Consider the following 15,051-nt stretch of genomic DNA (forward strand, 5'->3'; position numbering starts at 1 on the left):
AATTTTCAGTGATTCCTGTTCTTAAAAACAAGATCACACTTTACACTCTAAGAGACTTAGCACTACACAAATGAGTTTAGGATTCACTAACATGAGTAACTCAATCATTAATCATTCTTGGAATGACATTAATGCAAAGCATCAGGAGCTGATGGTAAGTAGGCAGCTGGGAGAAAACTAGCTGCTAAGAAGGGAAATGATGGCCCCATAAAAATCATATGACCTTCCTATGATACTTTAAAGGAACGATGCATCATGGTGTTATTGCAGATTAATTACATCTTCTCATTGGACCAAGGATGTGACTTGCATCCTGACATTACCTCAGTCTTCAGGGCAGCATAAAAAATAAAATAAAGTACACCAAGAACAAAGAGCTGACTTGTAACTTCACACTCTGGGTGGGCAAAAACTCGATAAGAGAAAAAAAGAACTATCTTGGGGCTACATTTCTCTGGCACACATCTATGTCTTGTGAGTGAAACACACGGTGACTATAAAGAAAATTCTGTGAATGGAAAGATGCCAAGAGAACCAGGGCTGAGATACCTGACTTGAGTAACTACAGGCACGTGCTCTTCCTGCACCTTTTTAGTTCAGATATAAATGAGCAGAAACATGGAGTTCAAAATAGCAGCTTCTTAGGATATCTTCTCTAGTCTCATATTTAAATATTTCCACTCTAATTTTATACTTAACCAAATGTTTTTGATACATTCTGAACCAATAGTACATTTGACTTTATCCATAAGGTATTGTGAACTAAGTGACAGTAATATCTCAGAAAATGAATTATAATTTTCCCACAAAATATTTTAATAATTTATTCAAAAGGAGGCAGTAAGACCATTTGTCTAATATTAATGCCAATACTGCCAATTCCTCCAATACTGATAGCAATATACATTGATAATGACCGATAGGAGCGCTATGGAAAAAGTGAAAAGTATTTCAAACAATGTAACACAGGCAGTAGTAGGTAACAAGAATAAAAGTGCAGGGCTTCCCTGGTGGCACAGTGGTTGAGAGTTCACCTGCCGATGCAGGGGACACGGGTTCGTTCCCCGGTCCGGGAGGATCCCACATGCCGCGGAGCGGCTAGGCCTGTGAGCCATGGCTGCTGAGCCTGCGCATCCGGAGCCTGTGCTCCGCAACGGGAGAGGCCACAACAGTGAGAGGCCCGCGTACCGCAAAAAAAAAAAAAAGAAAAAAGAAAAAGAAAAAAAAAGAATAAAAGTGCACTTGGAACAGAGTCAAATGTAAGTTAATGAATTAAATAAAATTAATATTAAATAAGATTAAGTGGGGGTCCAAATATTCTTTGAGAAAGCTTCATGGCTGCTAGGACAACTTTTAAGGAAGTCACAGAGCCTCAGTGACAAGTACAGGACAGTATTATGCAGAAAGAAGACAAGAATACAGGCGTAGAAATTAGGAAGATACTTTTAGTCCTAGTCCCAGTATTACTACTAATTGGCTACTCTTCTTTGGACAAGTACATGTAATACAAATTTCCTTTGCCTAAGTTAATAGAGCAGTGGTGATATGGTGATAATAACAGTCACACTTCCATCTTTGCAGAGTAATGGAGAAGTGCAAATAAGAGCATTTGAAGACATTTTAAAAGTCAAGACTGTCATCTCATGATTACAGCCTAGACAACGACTAAGACATGTATTTTGTTGGTATTACTTCTCTGTCATGCAGCTCAACCTATTTATTATGATTAACATATGTATGTGCCCTTGTACCCAGTAATTGTAGGCTAGGAATTTAGCTCACAGATATACTTGCTCCTACAGGGAACAGCGTATGTGCAAGTTTAGTCATTGAAGCATTATGTGTACTAGCAAAGGACTGGAAATGATGCAAATGCCTAGGTACAGAGGACTAGTTAAATAAATTGTGTTAATCCATATAAGGGATACTTTGCTGGTGTAAAGAGAACAGAGACATTTTTATGTACTGATATTAAAAGATTTCTAGGAACCAATCAATGAAAAAGTAAAATTTTTTAAATGTGTGTTTTTTCACACAAAAGGAAGGGACAAAAAGAACATATAAGTATTTTCTTACATAGATACAACAATTCTCTAGAAGGATTACAGGCATTTTTTTTTTTTTTTAACTTACCTGGTTGTGGTAAAGACTCCATATACTACAGGATTTCTTTCATCTCTTGTGGGGAGTAAGTAAATGTCTTCTATTAATGGGAAAAAAATAATGATTCTACATTTGTATTTTTCAGTAACACGTTTGCTTTTTCTTTAATAATGAAATATTCCTGAGATTCTAAACAGTATATAAAATTAAGATAACAGTGAAAGTCATTACACTATGACATAAGAAATTAAGGGGAAAAGACAAGTTCTCACTAGCTGTGTGACACTGAATTGAACATTCACCCTCGAAGGTGTTTACTTCAATCACCTATAAATGGGATGGTTCACTTGATGATCTCCATGACTGTTTCCAATTAGGAGTATGTGATTTCATATAGAACAGAAACTAAAAACAGGTTATTTTTACCCTCCAGTGTTAAAAAAGTGTTGTCCTGTAATTGTGTCAACTTGTTAGTAATTCAATTACCTATTTGGTAATAATATGAAAATAGCTAGACTAGTTCATTCCTTGTGTGGTATTGTGTATTTAATTACTTGTGCAACACTGATACTAAAGTATATGTAAATAATATTCTTTAAAACATCATTTAAGAGGTGAGCATATTTATATACATCATGAGAAATCATCCATGAATACTGAATATATAATTTAATACTGCAAATACAATACTGACACAAATCATTCAATGATATCATCATTTTTACACGGCATGGCAAAACCAAAAAAAAGTTCAAAAAGTAAAAGCTAATGATACTAACTTTATCTACAACTGAAAAATTCCTTCTAGAATTAGCTTTGAGAGGAGTAAAAAGGGGAAACAAAAGAGGAGAATCTAACGCTTCTCAGAGTATTCTTTTTATTAACGAGTCAGAGCGACAGAGTTCACCAGATCTCCAGGGCTCTCCAGCAGAGGGCATCTACAGAAAAAGGAACCCAAGTTCTTGCTACCTATAGCCAATGGCTCCTTCCAAATAAAAGACCACATGAAGAATGGATGGGATTTGTAGTCCCAGAGCTAGTATCTTTCTGTCTCTTGCTGCAGTTTTGTTTCCCTCGTAACTTTGAGGACACTCACAAAAGCGGAACTTCTTCATTACGATTAACACCCAGACCTAGAGCACCTCCAAGTTCTTTGCGTGTGGGAACTTAGTAAGCACCACTTCTGCAAACTGTCCTGGGCTTTATAATCAGGCATTTGGGGCTAAAATAAATTAAATGCTGAATTACTTAATTAGTAAGACTTTTTTAAGAAAAAAGAAACGTGACTTACGAAGCTCATCAAAATGAGTATCTGCCCCGTCACTTCCAGGAATTGAGCAAATCAGTCTGGCCTTGAGAAAAGTGGTCCATTTGTTTATCAGGCTGCGTTGTCCTCCTACATCATTCTGGGGGGGGGGGGGGAGAAAGAAAACAAAATAAAGATACAGATTTACCAATGATTCCATCACCAACTAAAACTGCTGGTTATCATAGGCAGGGTCTTATTAATGTCATTGCTTTTACAAAGACAGAGAGCTTGAATATTTAAGTCCTTGAATTTTTGAAGGAGGGAAAAGGCAGTTTTGTCCTTCAAGATTAAACGCTTTTCTCACAGTTAAGTGTGCAATGTATAACACCATAGCTCTGCTGAATGAGCAGATGCGTGCAAGCCAACAGTAAATAAGGCAGGCTTGGAATCGACTCCCATTTCTGCCAAGTTTTGCTCTATGACTTACAAAAGATTGTTTAATTCTTCAAGTCTCTGTTTTCTTATTGACAAAATATGATTAATGCCTTGAAATATGGGTATTTTGATTAGTAAATGGAAAATTTTTGTCAAGTGCTTAGCAAAGGCCAGGCAACTTGTGTTAAAAAAAAATGTTACGGGCTTCCCTGGTGGCGCAGTGGTTGAGAGTCCGCCTGCCGATGCAGGGGACACGGGTTCGTGCCCCGGTCCAGGAAGATCCCACATGCCGCGGAGAGGCTGGGCCCGTGAGCCATGGCCGCTGAGCCTGAGCGTCCAGAGCCTGTGCTCCGCAACGGGAGAGGCCACAGCAGTGAGAGGCCCACGTACCGCAAAAAAATAAATGAATAAAAATTAATTAATTAATTAATTTAAAAAAATAAATACATAAAATAAATAAGTCATGGAGATGTAACATACAGCATGGTGACTATAGTAAATAATATTGTATCGCATATTTGAAAGTTGCTAAGAGAGTAAAAAAATAAATTTGCAGCCATGTATGGTAATGGACATTAACTAGACATTGTGGTGACCCTTTTGCAATATATACAAATATAAAATCATTATGGTGTACACCTGTAACTAATGTTGTATGCCCATTATACCTTAATAAAAAAATGAAAAAAAAAGGTATTCTTTAGACATTTAGCAAAACATAAGCATTTATACCAATTAGGTAGAATAAACAGGGTTATGCTGTTCAATAATTCACCATAAAGAGATATTTTTCTTATTTTTAATTTAATATGTCCCTGTGAACACTAAATTAATACGATTTTCTGTTTGACTCAACTAGATCTGCTATACTTATGATAAATAAATAAGGATGTTTCATGGTTTAAATAAGGATGTTTCATGGTATAAATACATTAAGTACTTAATTTTGATTTTCAAAAATTACTTACGAAGCCACTATTTCCATTAATATATTTCCATTTAAATCTAAATTCTATAAAAAGTTTTGTCTTTCATGCAGTCTGTGTTCCATAAAGTTAATAAACAGTTTGCTGTCAAATTTCAGGTCTGAATATCTAGGGACTAGCTTCCCTGTGATTCTTTTATCTATGAAAATTAAAGAAAAGCATCTACATGACCACTCAAGACAGGAGAATTCAAAGTCGTATAAATAGTGGCTCTTCTTGAAGAAAGAAATGGGGAGGAGGAGAGAGAAGGGAGGGCATGCAAGGTCATTGAGAATGGAGACCATAGCTGTCTTTATAGCCTTAACACCTCACACCAAGGGTGTACCGTGACACCCAGAGTGAATGGTGTTTAACATCCCTCTCTGCTAAACAACAGAAGTATTTTAAGTAACAGCTCTGTATAAATGAGTAATAATTATTACTTGCTTGAGTTGTTCTTTAGGTTTATAACAAACAATTTAAAAAAAAGAATACTTTAAAATTTTAAATACATTCAAATTCAATAATTAGCACGAACTCACATTTGCATTTAACGAACAAAATAATCACACCTCATAATTTGCACTATGTCTCAGTGTTGCAAGTTTTAAATAACTCCAACTCAATGTGAACTTACCCTTGAAACCTGTGTAGCTGAGTTCATGTGTGTTGAAGACTGACTATATATATACAGGTACACATAAATATACATAATAGAAACACAATGGTAACCACAGCAATTGTTTAGAACTTGGATAAACAAAAGACTTTTCTGGCAGTAGTACTCTGTCACAGATACTGTTTAGAATTGCTAATACATAGTGATAATAGAAAGCAAAGTAACATCTAGTTGGTTTTCTAATAGTTTTCAATTCTTAGCAGAAAATGCATTCTCTTATCCCTTTTATGCAGAATCTACTTCAGATATGCCACTAACATCCTGCTTGTCAGGTATTTATTAAGATCATATTTAATAATTAATGAATAGCTAAAAATGCAAAATAAAATTGACAAAAGTCTTTAGAAAAATATAGATAAAAGTATAGATAAATGCCCAATAAACTGAGTCTTCTCTGAAATTTCTTTGTTGGGAAAATGAGGACAGACCTACAAGGTTTAATACTGTCTAAAATTACAGGTGGATTCACACATGCAGAAATTGGTTCAGGAAATATTCTAGACGCTGGAAAGACGGGGGAAAGAACAACTGGTGAAACAATTCAGAAAAGTAAACTGGGGTAAGATCAAGGAAGGGTTTGATACCAGGCCAAAGTGTCTGCATGTAATTTAGTACACAATGAAGAATTACTAAAAGATTTAGTAATAGCAAAGAAGTGAAGAAAATGAATATATATTTTATATAATAACCCTTTAGAAACAAACATGTCTGTAACTGCTCTTAAATTTATCTTTTGTATATGGTGCCTCTATTATTTATCATTGCTCAATAATAAAAATAATATTTCAGCTAGCTATTAAATGATTTCCTATGTCTGAAAATGCAAAAGGCACTTTTCTAGACGTGACTTTTATTTCTACTGCTAATATCCTCAGATCAGTTAATAAATATAAATCCAGATGTTAATACTGATGCTTCCTCCTAATGTAATCATGAATTCTATGTTAATGTACAGAAAGATCCCAGTGACAAAATGTGTTATCTGGTATTATTCAGAAAGAAAGAGATTTTTAAATAAATTTAAAAATACAAGATAAGTTATCTCCTCATCTTTCTCTTGACCCTTCATTTATATCTTTTTAAATTATCGTACCTAGCCTCTATATGTTTTTATTTTAGCAGAGCCCTAGTTGTACTAAGCAGAACTCTAAAGTCTATTTTAAGGCATCTTCTTACGTATTTATAATATTTATAAAATTTTCATTGCTTATATTTGTATATTTTGAGTCAGTAATAAATACTAAAAAATAGTGTTGATTCAATATTCATAAAGAAATATATCAACTATCATGAATATAATACCAGGGACCATGTTTGTTTTACTGCTTTACCCCTAGCACAGAGCAGTTATTCAAATTATTTTGCTAAGTGAATAAACAGATAATATCAAATATTTGCTCCATAACATCCCTTTAACGACTGTACATATTACTACTTCATCATAAAAACGAGCAATCACATTCTCTTTTCAACACATTATTAGAGAAAAGTGACAAGAAATGGCTCATTTTCAAACACCGTCCCTCTTTCTATTTGCAATTATCACCATATTTAAGACAAACCATGAAAAAACTCTATTCTATTAGCTCCAAATTTGCTGAAAAGAGGTTTATACTGTACCTGCATATTTTTTTCAACCTGACAAATGGAAGTTGCAATCCTTTGAACAAAAGAATCTTTAAATGTTCTCACCGACCCATCTAGCTGCTGTGCGTGGCCTCTCAAGAAATAAAAAGATAAAAACAAGCACAAAAATCCAGGTCAAAGATGAAAGCCACCTGCTGTCAATGGGAAAACAAGTATAGTTTCTGGGATAATAGCTCTCAGGAACGGATTATAAGCATTTAATGACTGGATAGTAACTCTTACAGACATCCAGAAGCATGACCTGGGATGGCAAAGTTCAATTCACAAGGAGTTGTATTTCTCCTGCAGGGAAGTGTCAGTTGACTGACTTTGTGGACCAGCTCTCAGTCCCTGGATTTGTTTGCAAATCCACAAAATCCCCCCTGAGAACTTTAAGCCCAGAAGAGGGCTGAAAGGGAAGTAACCACTTTTGTACTAAACTCTCACCTCCTTGCTTATTTTTGTGAAATTCTAAAGAACACAACTATCTCACTAACACTATAGATTTATTATTGAGATGTCAAAATCAGCAGCTTTTAGTCACTGGTCACTTCTGTGTGTCTCCACTCTATCACAGCTTCTTTGTGGTCAGATTGCCAAAAGCCTTGCCATCCTCTACACAAAGATGCAGATGAAAGTAGCAAAGAAATTAAATGTAAACAAGCCCGACCACATGTGTGCAATCTGGGTGGTGAGTGCAGAGGGTGCCTGTTTTCCCATTCTTTATAGCTTTTTATATGTTTGCAATATTTCTTAATTTTTAAGTGATTAATGAAAACAGAAAATTTTTAAAATGAAAAACAAAACACAAGTTAAAATCTTTGTGCAGCTTTAAAATAGAGTTAACTGTGAATCATTGGATTGGGTGATGGCAACATATTATGAAATACTGTGATCTTCTAATCCTGCTATCTCCTAATGGGGCGATCAGTCAGGAGGCAGGTTAATGGTGATTCCATTTTCCTTCTACATAGCAAACTCAAGTCCTTATAAATCTTACACAGACATGTAGAGTAGCTACAAGCTGTGACACGTGAACTTTTATTGAGTGTATCTTTTGACCTTTGGGTCACTATGCTGGGTTCATCTGTTAAATGTGATTTTATCTCTATATACCATCCTCTCCAAGGATCTCTCAGCACTTTATAAATATTGTCATTTTCACCTTTATATTGAAAAACAGAAGCTCTTGGAAGTGTAATAATTGACATTTAGCTCCTATGCTCTTAAATCATGAACATTTTATAAATCAATGAAACCTCTAAGACATTTGTGAACTCGGTATATTCTATTAAAATAGAGATGTGCGTTCAGAAATTTGTAGCCATATTAATTAGTTTAAGTCGAAGGACACCAGGCTTTTCAAATAAATAAGTACACCTTAAGCACTTAAAAAAAGAAAAAAAGTTTGATGGTGAAGTCAGAGGTTACAAATTCTCTTTTGCTTAAAATTTAGTTATTTTGCCTAATGGAGCTCTTCTGCATCTTTGTGCAGACAAGAGAAGGGAATTCCCTGAAGCACTTTAGAAACCATAATCTATGCATGTTTGTGCACCCCTCTCCCACATTCTAACCATCAATAACATTTAATCTCAAAGATTTTATCTTGAACTAACACTACCCACTTTCTTGTGAAGTGTGATCCAAATATCACAATACAAAACATTTGTTTTTCCATAACTGAAGCTATCACATGAGACAAACACACAGGCTTTCTACTGATCTTTTTTACAAATTAAAAAAAGATTAGGGCAATTAAATACTTTTCTGTCTTTGATTTAATGCCTGTTGTATTTCAATACATCATTCATACTCTTTATCTGATTTGTTATTTAAAATAACTGCTGTACCTTGCAGGTTTTAAATAATCTTGTGTTCAAATATATCTTCAAATCACCTAAAGACCCATTTGCACCAGGAAATTCTGAAGTAAGATCACAGCAACTGACATTTCAGAGCAATTGTTCAATGTACTTCTTCTCTCTGCCTCAATTTTCACTGAGTTATTTCTAGGGACAGAATTTAGAAACTCTGTAAACTTAATACAGATGGTCTATATGGGCTGTATAAGTCAATAATAATGATAAGGATAATCCAAATGCAGGATGGCCTATTTAGAAGCTTGAAACTATTATCATCATGTGGTAGAAACAAAAAGTCAAACCCAGAATAAGATTCCCAGGAGGCTCATTAGAAGGACATGTATATATATTAAAATAAAAGTCATATCTATATATATCTATATATATATATATATTAAAATATGCTGTTATACTGAGAGGAAGAGCTTAAGTGAGGATATTTTAATACATTAAATGAACTCATGAAAGACAGTGAAGTTAAACCCACTGAATCAAACGAGAGAACTATGTTGTACTTTCTTTTTCAGCCTATGAATCTTCTTCAGCAATACGTCATAACTATATTTCATTTAATTCTTTGAGATGCAAAAAAAAGATGATCACTAAAAATAAAAACATAAAAGGAAAATAATAACGAGTCTTCTACTTATCTATTAATAATCTTGAAATACCTTAGCAGTAGAAGAAACAAAACTAGGCAAACTCAAACATCTCAAAGGGGAGAAGAAAAAACAAACAAAAAGCTTGTATGGCAGGTATTGCACACAGTGGTTTTTAAGGGACAATTTCTGAATAGACTTTCAAGGCAAATTTTTTTTTTTCTTAAAAAGAACTCTAGTGTTTAGACATGACTGTTTTTGATTTGCCACTGGAGAATCGAAATGGAGAACATGTTTTTCTAACTACTTCAAAAATTGTAAAGATTATTAGAAATGCAGGACTTGGGTAATACACTGTGCTAAAGAATTCAGTGTCTAAGATTTAACAGATTAAATTTAGGCAAATCTAGACATATTCAGTGGTCTTTTTCAGGTAGGATCAGAGTTCATTAAATTAAAAAAAAGTTTTAAAATCTACGGCCAACAGTATTAATCCTTGCCTAGGAATTTCTGACAGGAAAACAGATGGAAGTGAAGCAAAAGCACATCTGTAACTTGTGGGCTCTAAATCTCTCATTTAGGTTGTAAGCAACAAGCTGAAAGCAAGCAAAAAAAAACACAACTCGGGCGAAATCAATAAATACGGAAAGTGTCATCAGCCTAAAAACACAAATCTTCAAAGGCAGTAATTGTCCAAATAGGATCATATATCAAAATAGACAGTGCAAGTAGAATCAAAGCAAAGGGCTATTAATTAGATCCCCAGGCAAGTTATGTGAAAGGTCCAACCAAACTGAATTCCTGGCATAGACAAAAGGAAATACTGCAGAACAAAAAGAGAACTGGCATAACCTGCAGCTGTAATCTGGAGTGGGCTAGCATAAGTAACCTAATGGACAATGCTTCCAAAAATGAATAGAATCCAAAAATAATGCAAAACAAACTTGAGGCAGAAAGTTGCAAGCAAGCTCCACTGAAGTGACTGGTATTTATACACATTAACTTACGGGGTGGGTTTTGAAAGGAAATACACACAGACACACACACACAGACACACACACACAGTAATAAACATCACACAATCATAAATAATAGTATCAGAAAGGACTAACTTGCAAAATAAATAGACACAAATCTTTTCAGAGGGCTTATTTCATGCTGTTTCACCTACCCTTTCAGTCAGCATTTATTACCTCTCCACGAAGACTTGTGTAATTTACCATCTATGAGAGCAGTCCAGGGTGTAAAGTGCACCATTTAGTGCTTGAAAATATTGACTGTTCAAAGAATTATAGAGCCTGGCAAAGACTTTAGAAAGCATTCTAGGCTAAGCACCTTATTTTAAAAATGAGAAAATTGAAGAAGTTGTTTGATGGGAAAGTAGTGACACTACTGAAAAATAATTCATTAGTAAATGTGTTCTCCCATTTGTAATGATAAACACACTGAGTTTGAAAGAGATTCTTTGGATGAAGGCACTTATTATCCTGAGGCTGTCAATTATCTTCTAGGTCAGTTTCTTTACTATTTAGTGAATCTCTCTGTTCCTGTCTCTTGTCCAAAATTTGCATTATTCAAATTGTTAACATAATTTTCACCAGAGATGTCTCCAAATTCTTCTGACTCTATCCAGAAATAAGTTCTATCCTCAAAGTACAAATATCGCTAAAGATGAGGGCAAAGTAATAATAATCATTTTAACCTTTAAAACGAATGAAATACCATCTCTTCTCAGTAAACTTTGGTAACTAACCTGCCTCTCACCACCCCCCAGCTCCCCAAATATACACATACTACCTCTCTTTTACTCCTAAGCAGTTAATTGAGTTGACTCCAAAAGTGTGTACGTATGACGTGTATATGTGTGTACATGATTTCTGACATGTAACTTAGGGTGGTATGATCACATACTCACATTATTCACATGTCAATCTCTTAGACGGTTAACTGCTTGAAAACAGAAATCTATCTAAGTAGCCCTTGTTTTCCAGTACTTTCCTCTGTATCTGTCAATATCCAAATTCATATGATCTCATTTAAGCCTTTCATTTACCTGGTAAAATAGTCATAGAAGAGATGGGTGTCCTCATTTTCTAGGTTGAGAAACTGAGCTAGAAAAAAGTAAAGCAGATACATGTCTCTTTTTGAATTATGGTTTTCTCAGGGTATATGCCCAGTAGTGGGATTGCTGGGTCATATGGTAGTTGTATTTTTAGTTTTTTAAGGACCCTCCATACTGTTCTCCATAGTGGCTCTATCAATTTACCTTCCCACCAACAGTGCAAGAGGGTTCCCCCTTCTCCACACCCTCTCCAGCATTTATTGTTTGTAGACTTTTTGATGATGGCCTTTCTGACTGGTGTGAGGTGATACCTTACTGTACTTTTGATTTGCATTTCACTAATGATTAGTGATGTTGAAACATCACATTAGTTTCATGTGTTTGTTGGCAATCTGTATATCTTCTTTGGAGAAATGTCTATTTAGGTCTTCTGCCCATTTTTGGATTGGGTTGTTTGTTTTTTTGATATTGAGCTGCATGAGCTGCTTATAAGTTTTGGAGATTAATCCTAGTCATGTACCACAATGTTCACTGCAGCTTTATTTACAATAGCCAGGACATGGAAGCAAACTAAGTGTCCATCGACAGATGAATGAATTATGAACATGTGGCATATATATATACAATGGAATATTACTCAGCCATAAAAAGAAACAAAATTGAGTTATTTGTAGTGAGGTGGATGGACCTAGAGTCTGTCATACAGAATGAAGTAAGTCAGAAAGAGAGAAACAAATACCGTATGCTAACACATATATATGGAATCTAAAAAAAAAAAATGGTTATGAAGAGCCTAGGGGCAGGACGGGAATAAAGATGCAGACCTACTAGAGAATGGACTTGAGGACACAGGGAAGGGTAAGCTGGGACAAAGTGAGAGAGTGGCATGGACATGTATACACTACCAAACATAAAATAGATAGCTAGTGGGAAGCAGCCGCATAGCACAGGGAGATCAGCTCGGTGCTTTGTGACCATCTAGAGGGGTGGGATAGGGGAGGTGGGATAGGGAGGGTGGGAGGGAGACACAAGAGGGAGGAGATATGGGAATGTATGTATATGTATAGCTGATTCACTTTGTTATAAAGCAGAAACTAACACACCATTGTAAAGCAATTATACTCCAATAAAGATATTAAAAAAAAAAAAAAGTAAAGCAGAGATGTAAGTCTAGATTTGACTTCAAGTTAACATTCATATCATTTGGGCAAAAGTTGTTGATTATATGCTTACTGCCAAAACTAATATGTGACTTTTAGTCATAATCTTACCTGACTTCCTTTTGGTGTGTGACATTACTGATAACTGCCTTCTTCTTGAAACCGTTTTTATCCCTGACTTGTGACAGTACTCTCATCCAGGTCTCTACCTGCTATCAAACTATTTCTTCTCAATTGCCTTTGTGGACATTTTCCTCTGCTTTTTCTTAAACGTCATTGTCCCTCAGGATTCTGTCCTTGCTGTTTAATCTTGTACTACACAACTTCCTGGGCAATTTCAGACATTTCCATGACTTCAAGAACTACCAATACACTGGTGATTTCTACATTCCTGAGTCTAGACCCTATTGAGTCTCAGGTTTATATTTTTAACTGGTTATTATGACAGCATAATCCAGAACTACATCAAGTTCAATATGTTCAAATATAAAATCTATGCCCATAAACTTTTTCTGGTGTTTCTTAAATATCAGAATGTATCTCTTTGTGCATTTTCCTAATTTCTGCCTTATCTTCTGGAAAGCACAGTTACTAACAGTATAGGAGTCTTTTGTCTACAGGGATAGTATCAAGGTCTTTGGAATGGGAGTGAGGGAGAATTAAAATGCATGGAGGAGCTAATAGGACAGGAAGTTGTTGCAGCCTTTTATGTACATCGTGGAATCAATACCTGCAGTTATTAATCAGTCCTAATTATGAACAGGAGAGATAAGACTTCTGAAGACTTCCGTTGAACTTTCGTGCATGTTTTAAAAGGAAACAATCACTATCCTGCTAATTTTCCATTTGTTTGTTTTGCTCCAGTCACAGTAAACCTCTTTTTATTCCTTAAGTGCTTTTTCCCACCTCTGAGATTTCACATGTGCTTTTCCTTCTGCCTGGAATATTCTTCCCTATCCCTGTCACCTTTGCCCTGCAATTTCCTCATCATTTTTATCATCTGATTCAAAAGTCACTTTCTCAGAGAGACCTTCCATATACAATCTAAAGCCCACCTATTCTTCCTAATTGACCCTGTGATTTTTCCATTATAGCAATTATCACACCTTCCAGTTATATGTTAATCTGTGTGCTTTCTTGTTTAATGCATATATAATGCACTAGGTTATAAACTCAGTAAGTACAAGTATGATGTCTTTAAAAAAAAAAACTTCTACAAGACTACTGCTTAGCAATGCCATGTACAGGGTTAGTTACCCATAGATGTGTTAAGTAAATGAATGTTTTGATAGTCTATATTTATAATGTAGCCACTAGCCACACGAGGCTACTTAAATTACAATTAATTAAAGTTAAATAACATCAAAAATTCAGTTCCTTAGTCATACTAGTCATATGTCAACACTAACATGTCAACATGGCTACTATGCTGTAGAGAACAGACACAGAACATTCCCATCATTGCAGAAAATTCTATCTTAGACAGCACTTGTCTACACCGAGCAATTAATAAAAGAGTGGTAATAAATTAAGGACCTTTTAGAAATTGACACATACATTCTATCTTAGAAATATCTCTTGAACTTATATGTATCTCTTCATTCCTACTTTCTTTAGGGAACAACCTAACAGGTCTCCCAGTCACACATATTTCTCAATCCAGATGTATTCTTGAAATAATTAATTGCTAAACACCTATCAAGTCACTTCTCTTCCTAAAAACATTTATAACTTCTCATTGTCTACACAACAGAGTTGAAACTCCTTAACATGAAAATAATACTGCTTATCTTCCAATTTACCAGAATTTATGGGATAACATTGCTCCCCCCTACCCCTCAGGTTCCACTGACAACAAGATTTCCCTGTTCTTTAAACAAAATACACACTGTCACAATGCTGCCTGAAATGCCTATCCTCCTTTCCTGTCCTTGGTGTAGTCCTCCTACCCCTGTAGGACTCAATTTTGGACCTTCACTGAATGCACAGAGTTCTCAGTCTGACCTCGATCACATTATATTGTGATTATCTGTTTACGTCTCTATTACCCTCACTGTACTCTAAGGTTTTAAAGAAAAGGGACAGTGGTTTACTTACCTCCCAGTGTCTAGTGTACTGCACTTTGCACAGAACTTATATTTTCTTGTTGTTGAAATAATGAAATGATAAAATAATGAAGGAATGGGTTACAAAATTGAAGAGATTCACCCTTATCCTGTAAAAAATCTTTGTTCATTTTGTGTAAATTTTGCTTATTTCCAAAAGCTCCTCCCCACCAATCACTATATATTACTCACTCTAACAGTAATGT

The 15,051-nt window shown here is 35.1% G+C and overlaps 1 protein-coding gene across 2 annotated transcripts in view; it reads right to left on the reverse strand.

Moving 5' to 3' along the window:
• SEMA3D (semaphorin 3D) overlaps positions 1 to 15,051 on the reverse strand; it is a 210,103-nt gene that overhangs the window by 44,127 nt on the left and 150,925 nt on the right. For both annotated transcript variants that reach the window (XM_082632043.1, XM_082632042.1), the window contains 2 exons: positions 3,395 to 3,509; positions 2,134 to 2,203 (listed from right to left, as the gene is read on the reverse strand). In XM_082632043.1, the coding sequence (XP_082488169.1) occupies positions 2,134 to 2,203; positions 3,395 to 3,509 (185 nt within the window). The remainder of the gene's footprint in view (positions 1 to 2,133; positions 2,204 to 3,394; positions 3,510 to 15,051) is intronic.

The sequence above is a fragment of the Mesoplodon mirus genome (assembly GCF_964341445.2).
Source record: "Mesoplodon mirus genome assembly, chromosome: 9".
Classification (NCBI taxonomy): Eukaryota; Metazoa; Chordata; class Mammalia; order Artiodactyla; family Ziphiidae; genus Mesoplodon; species Mesoplodon mirus.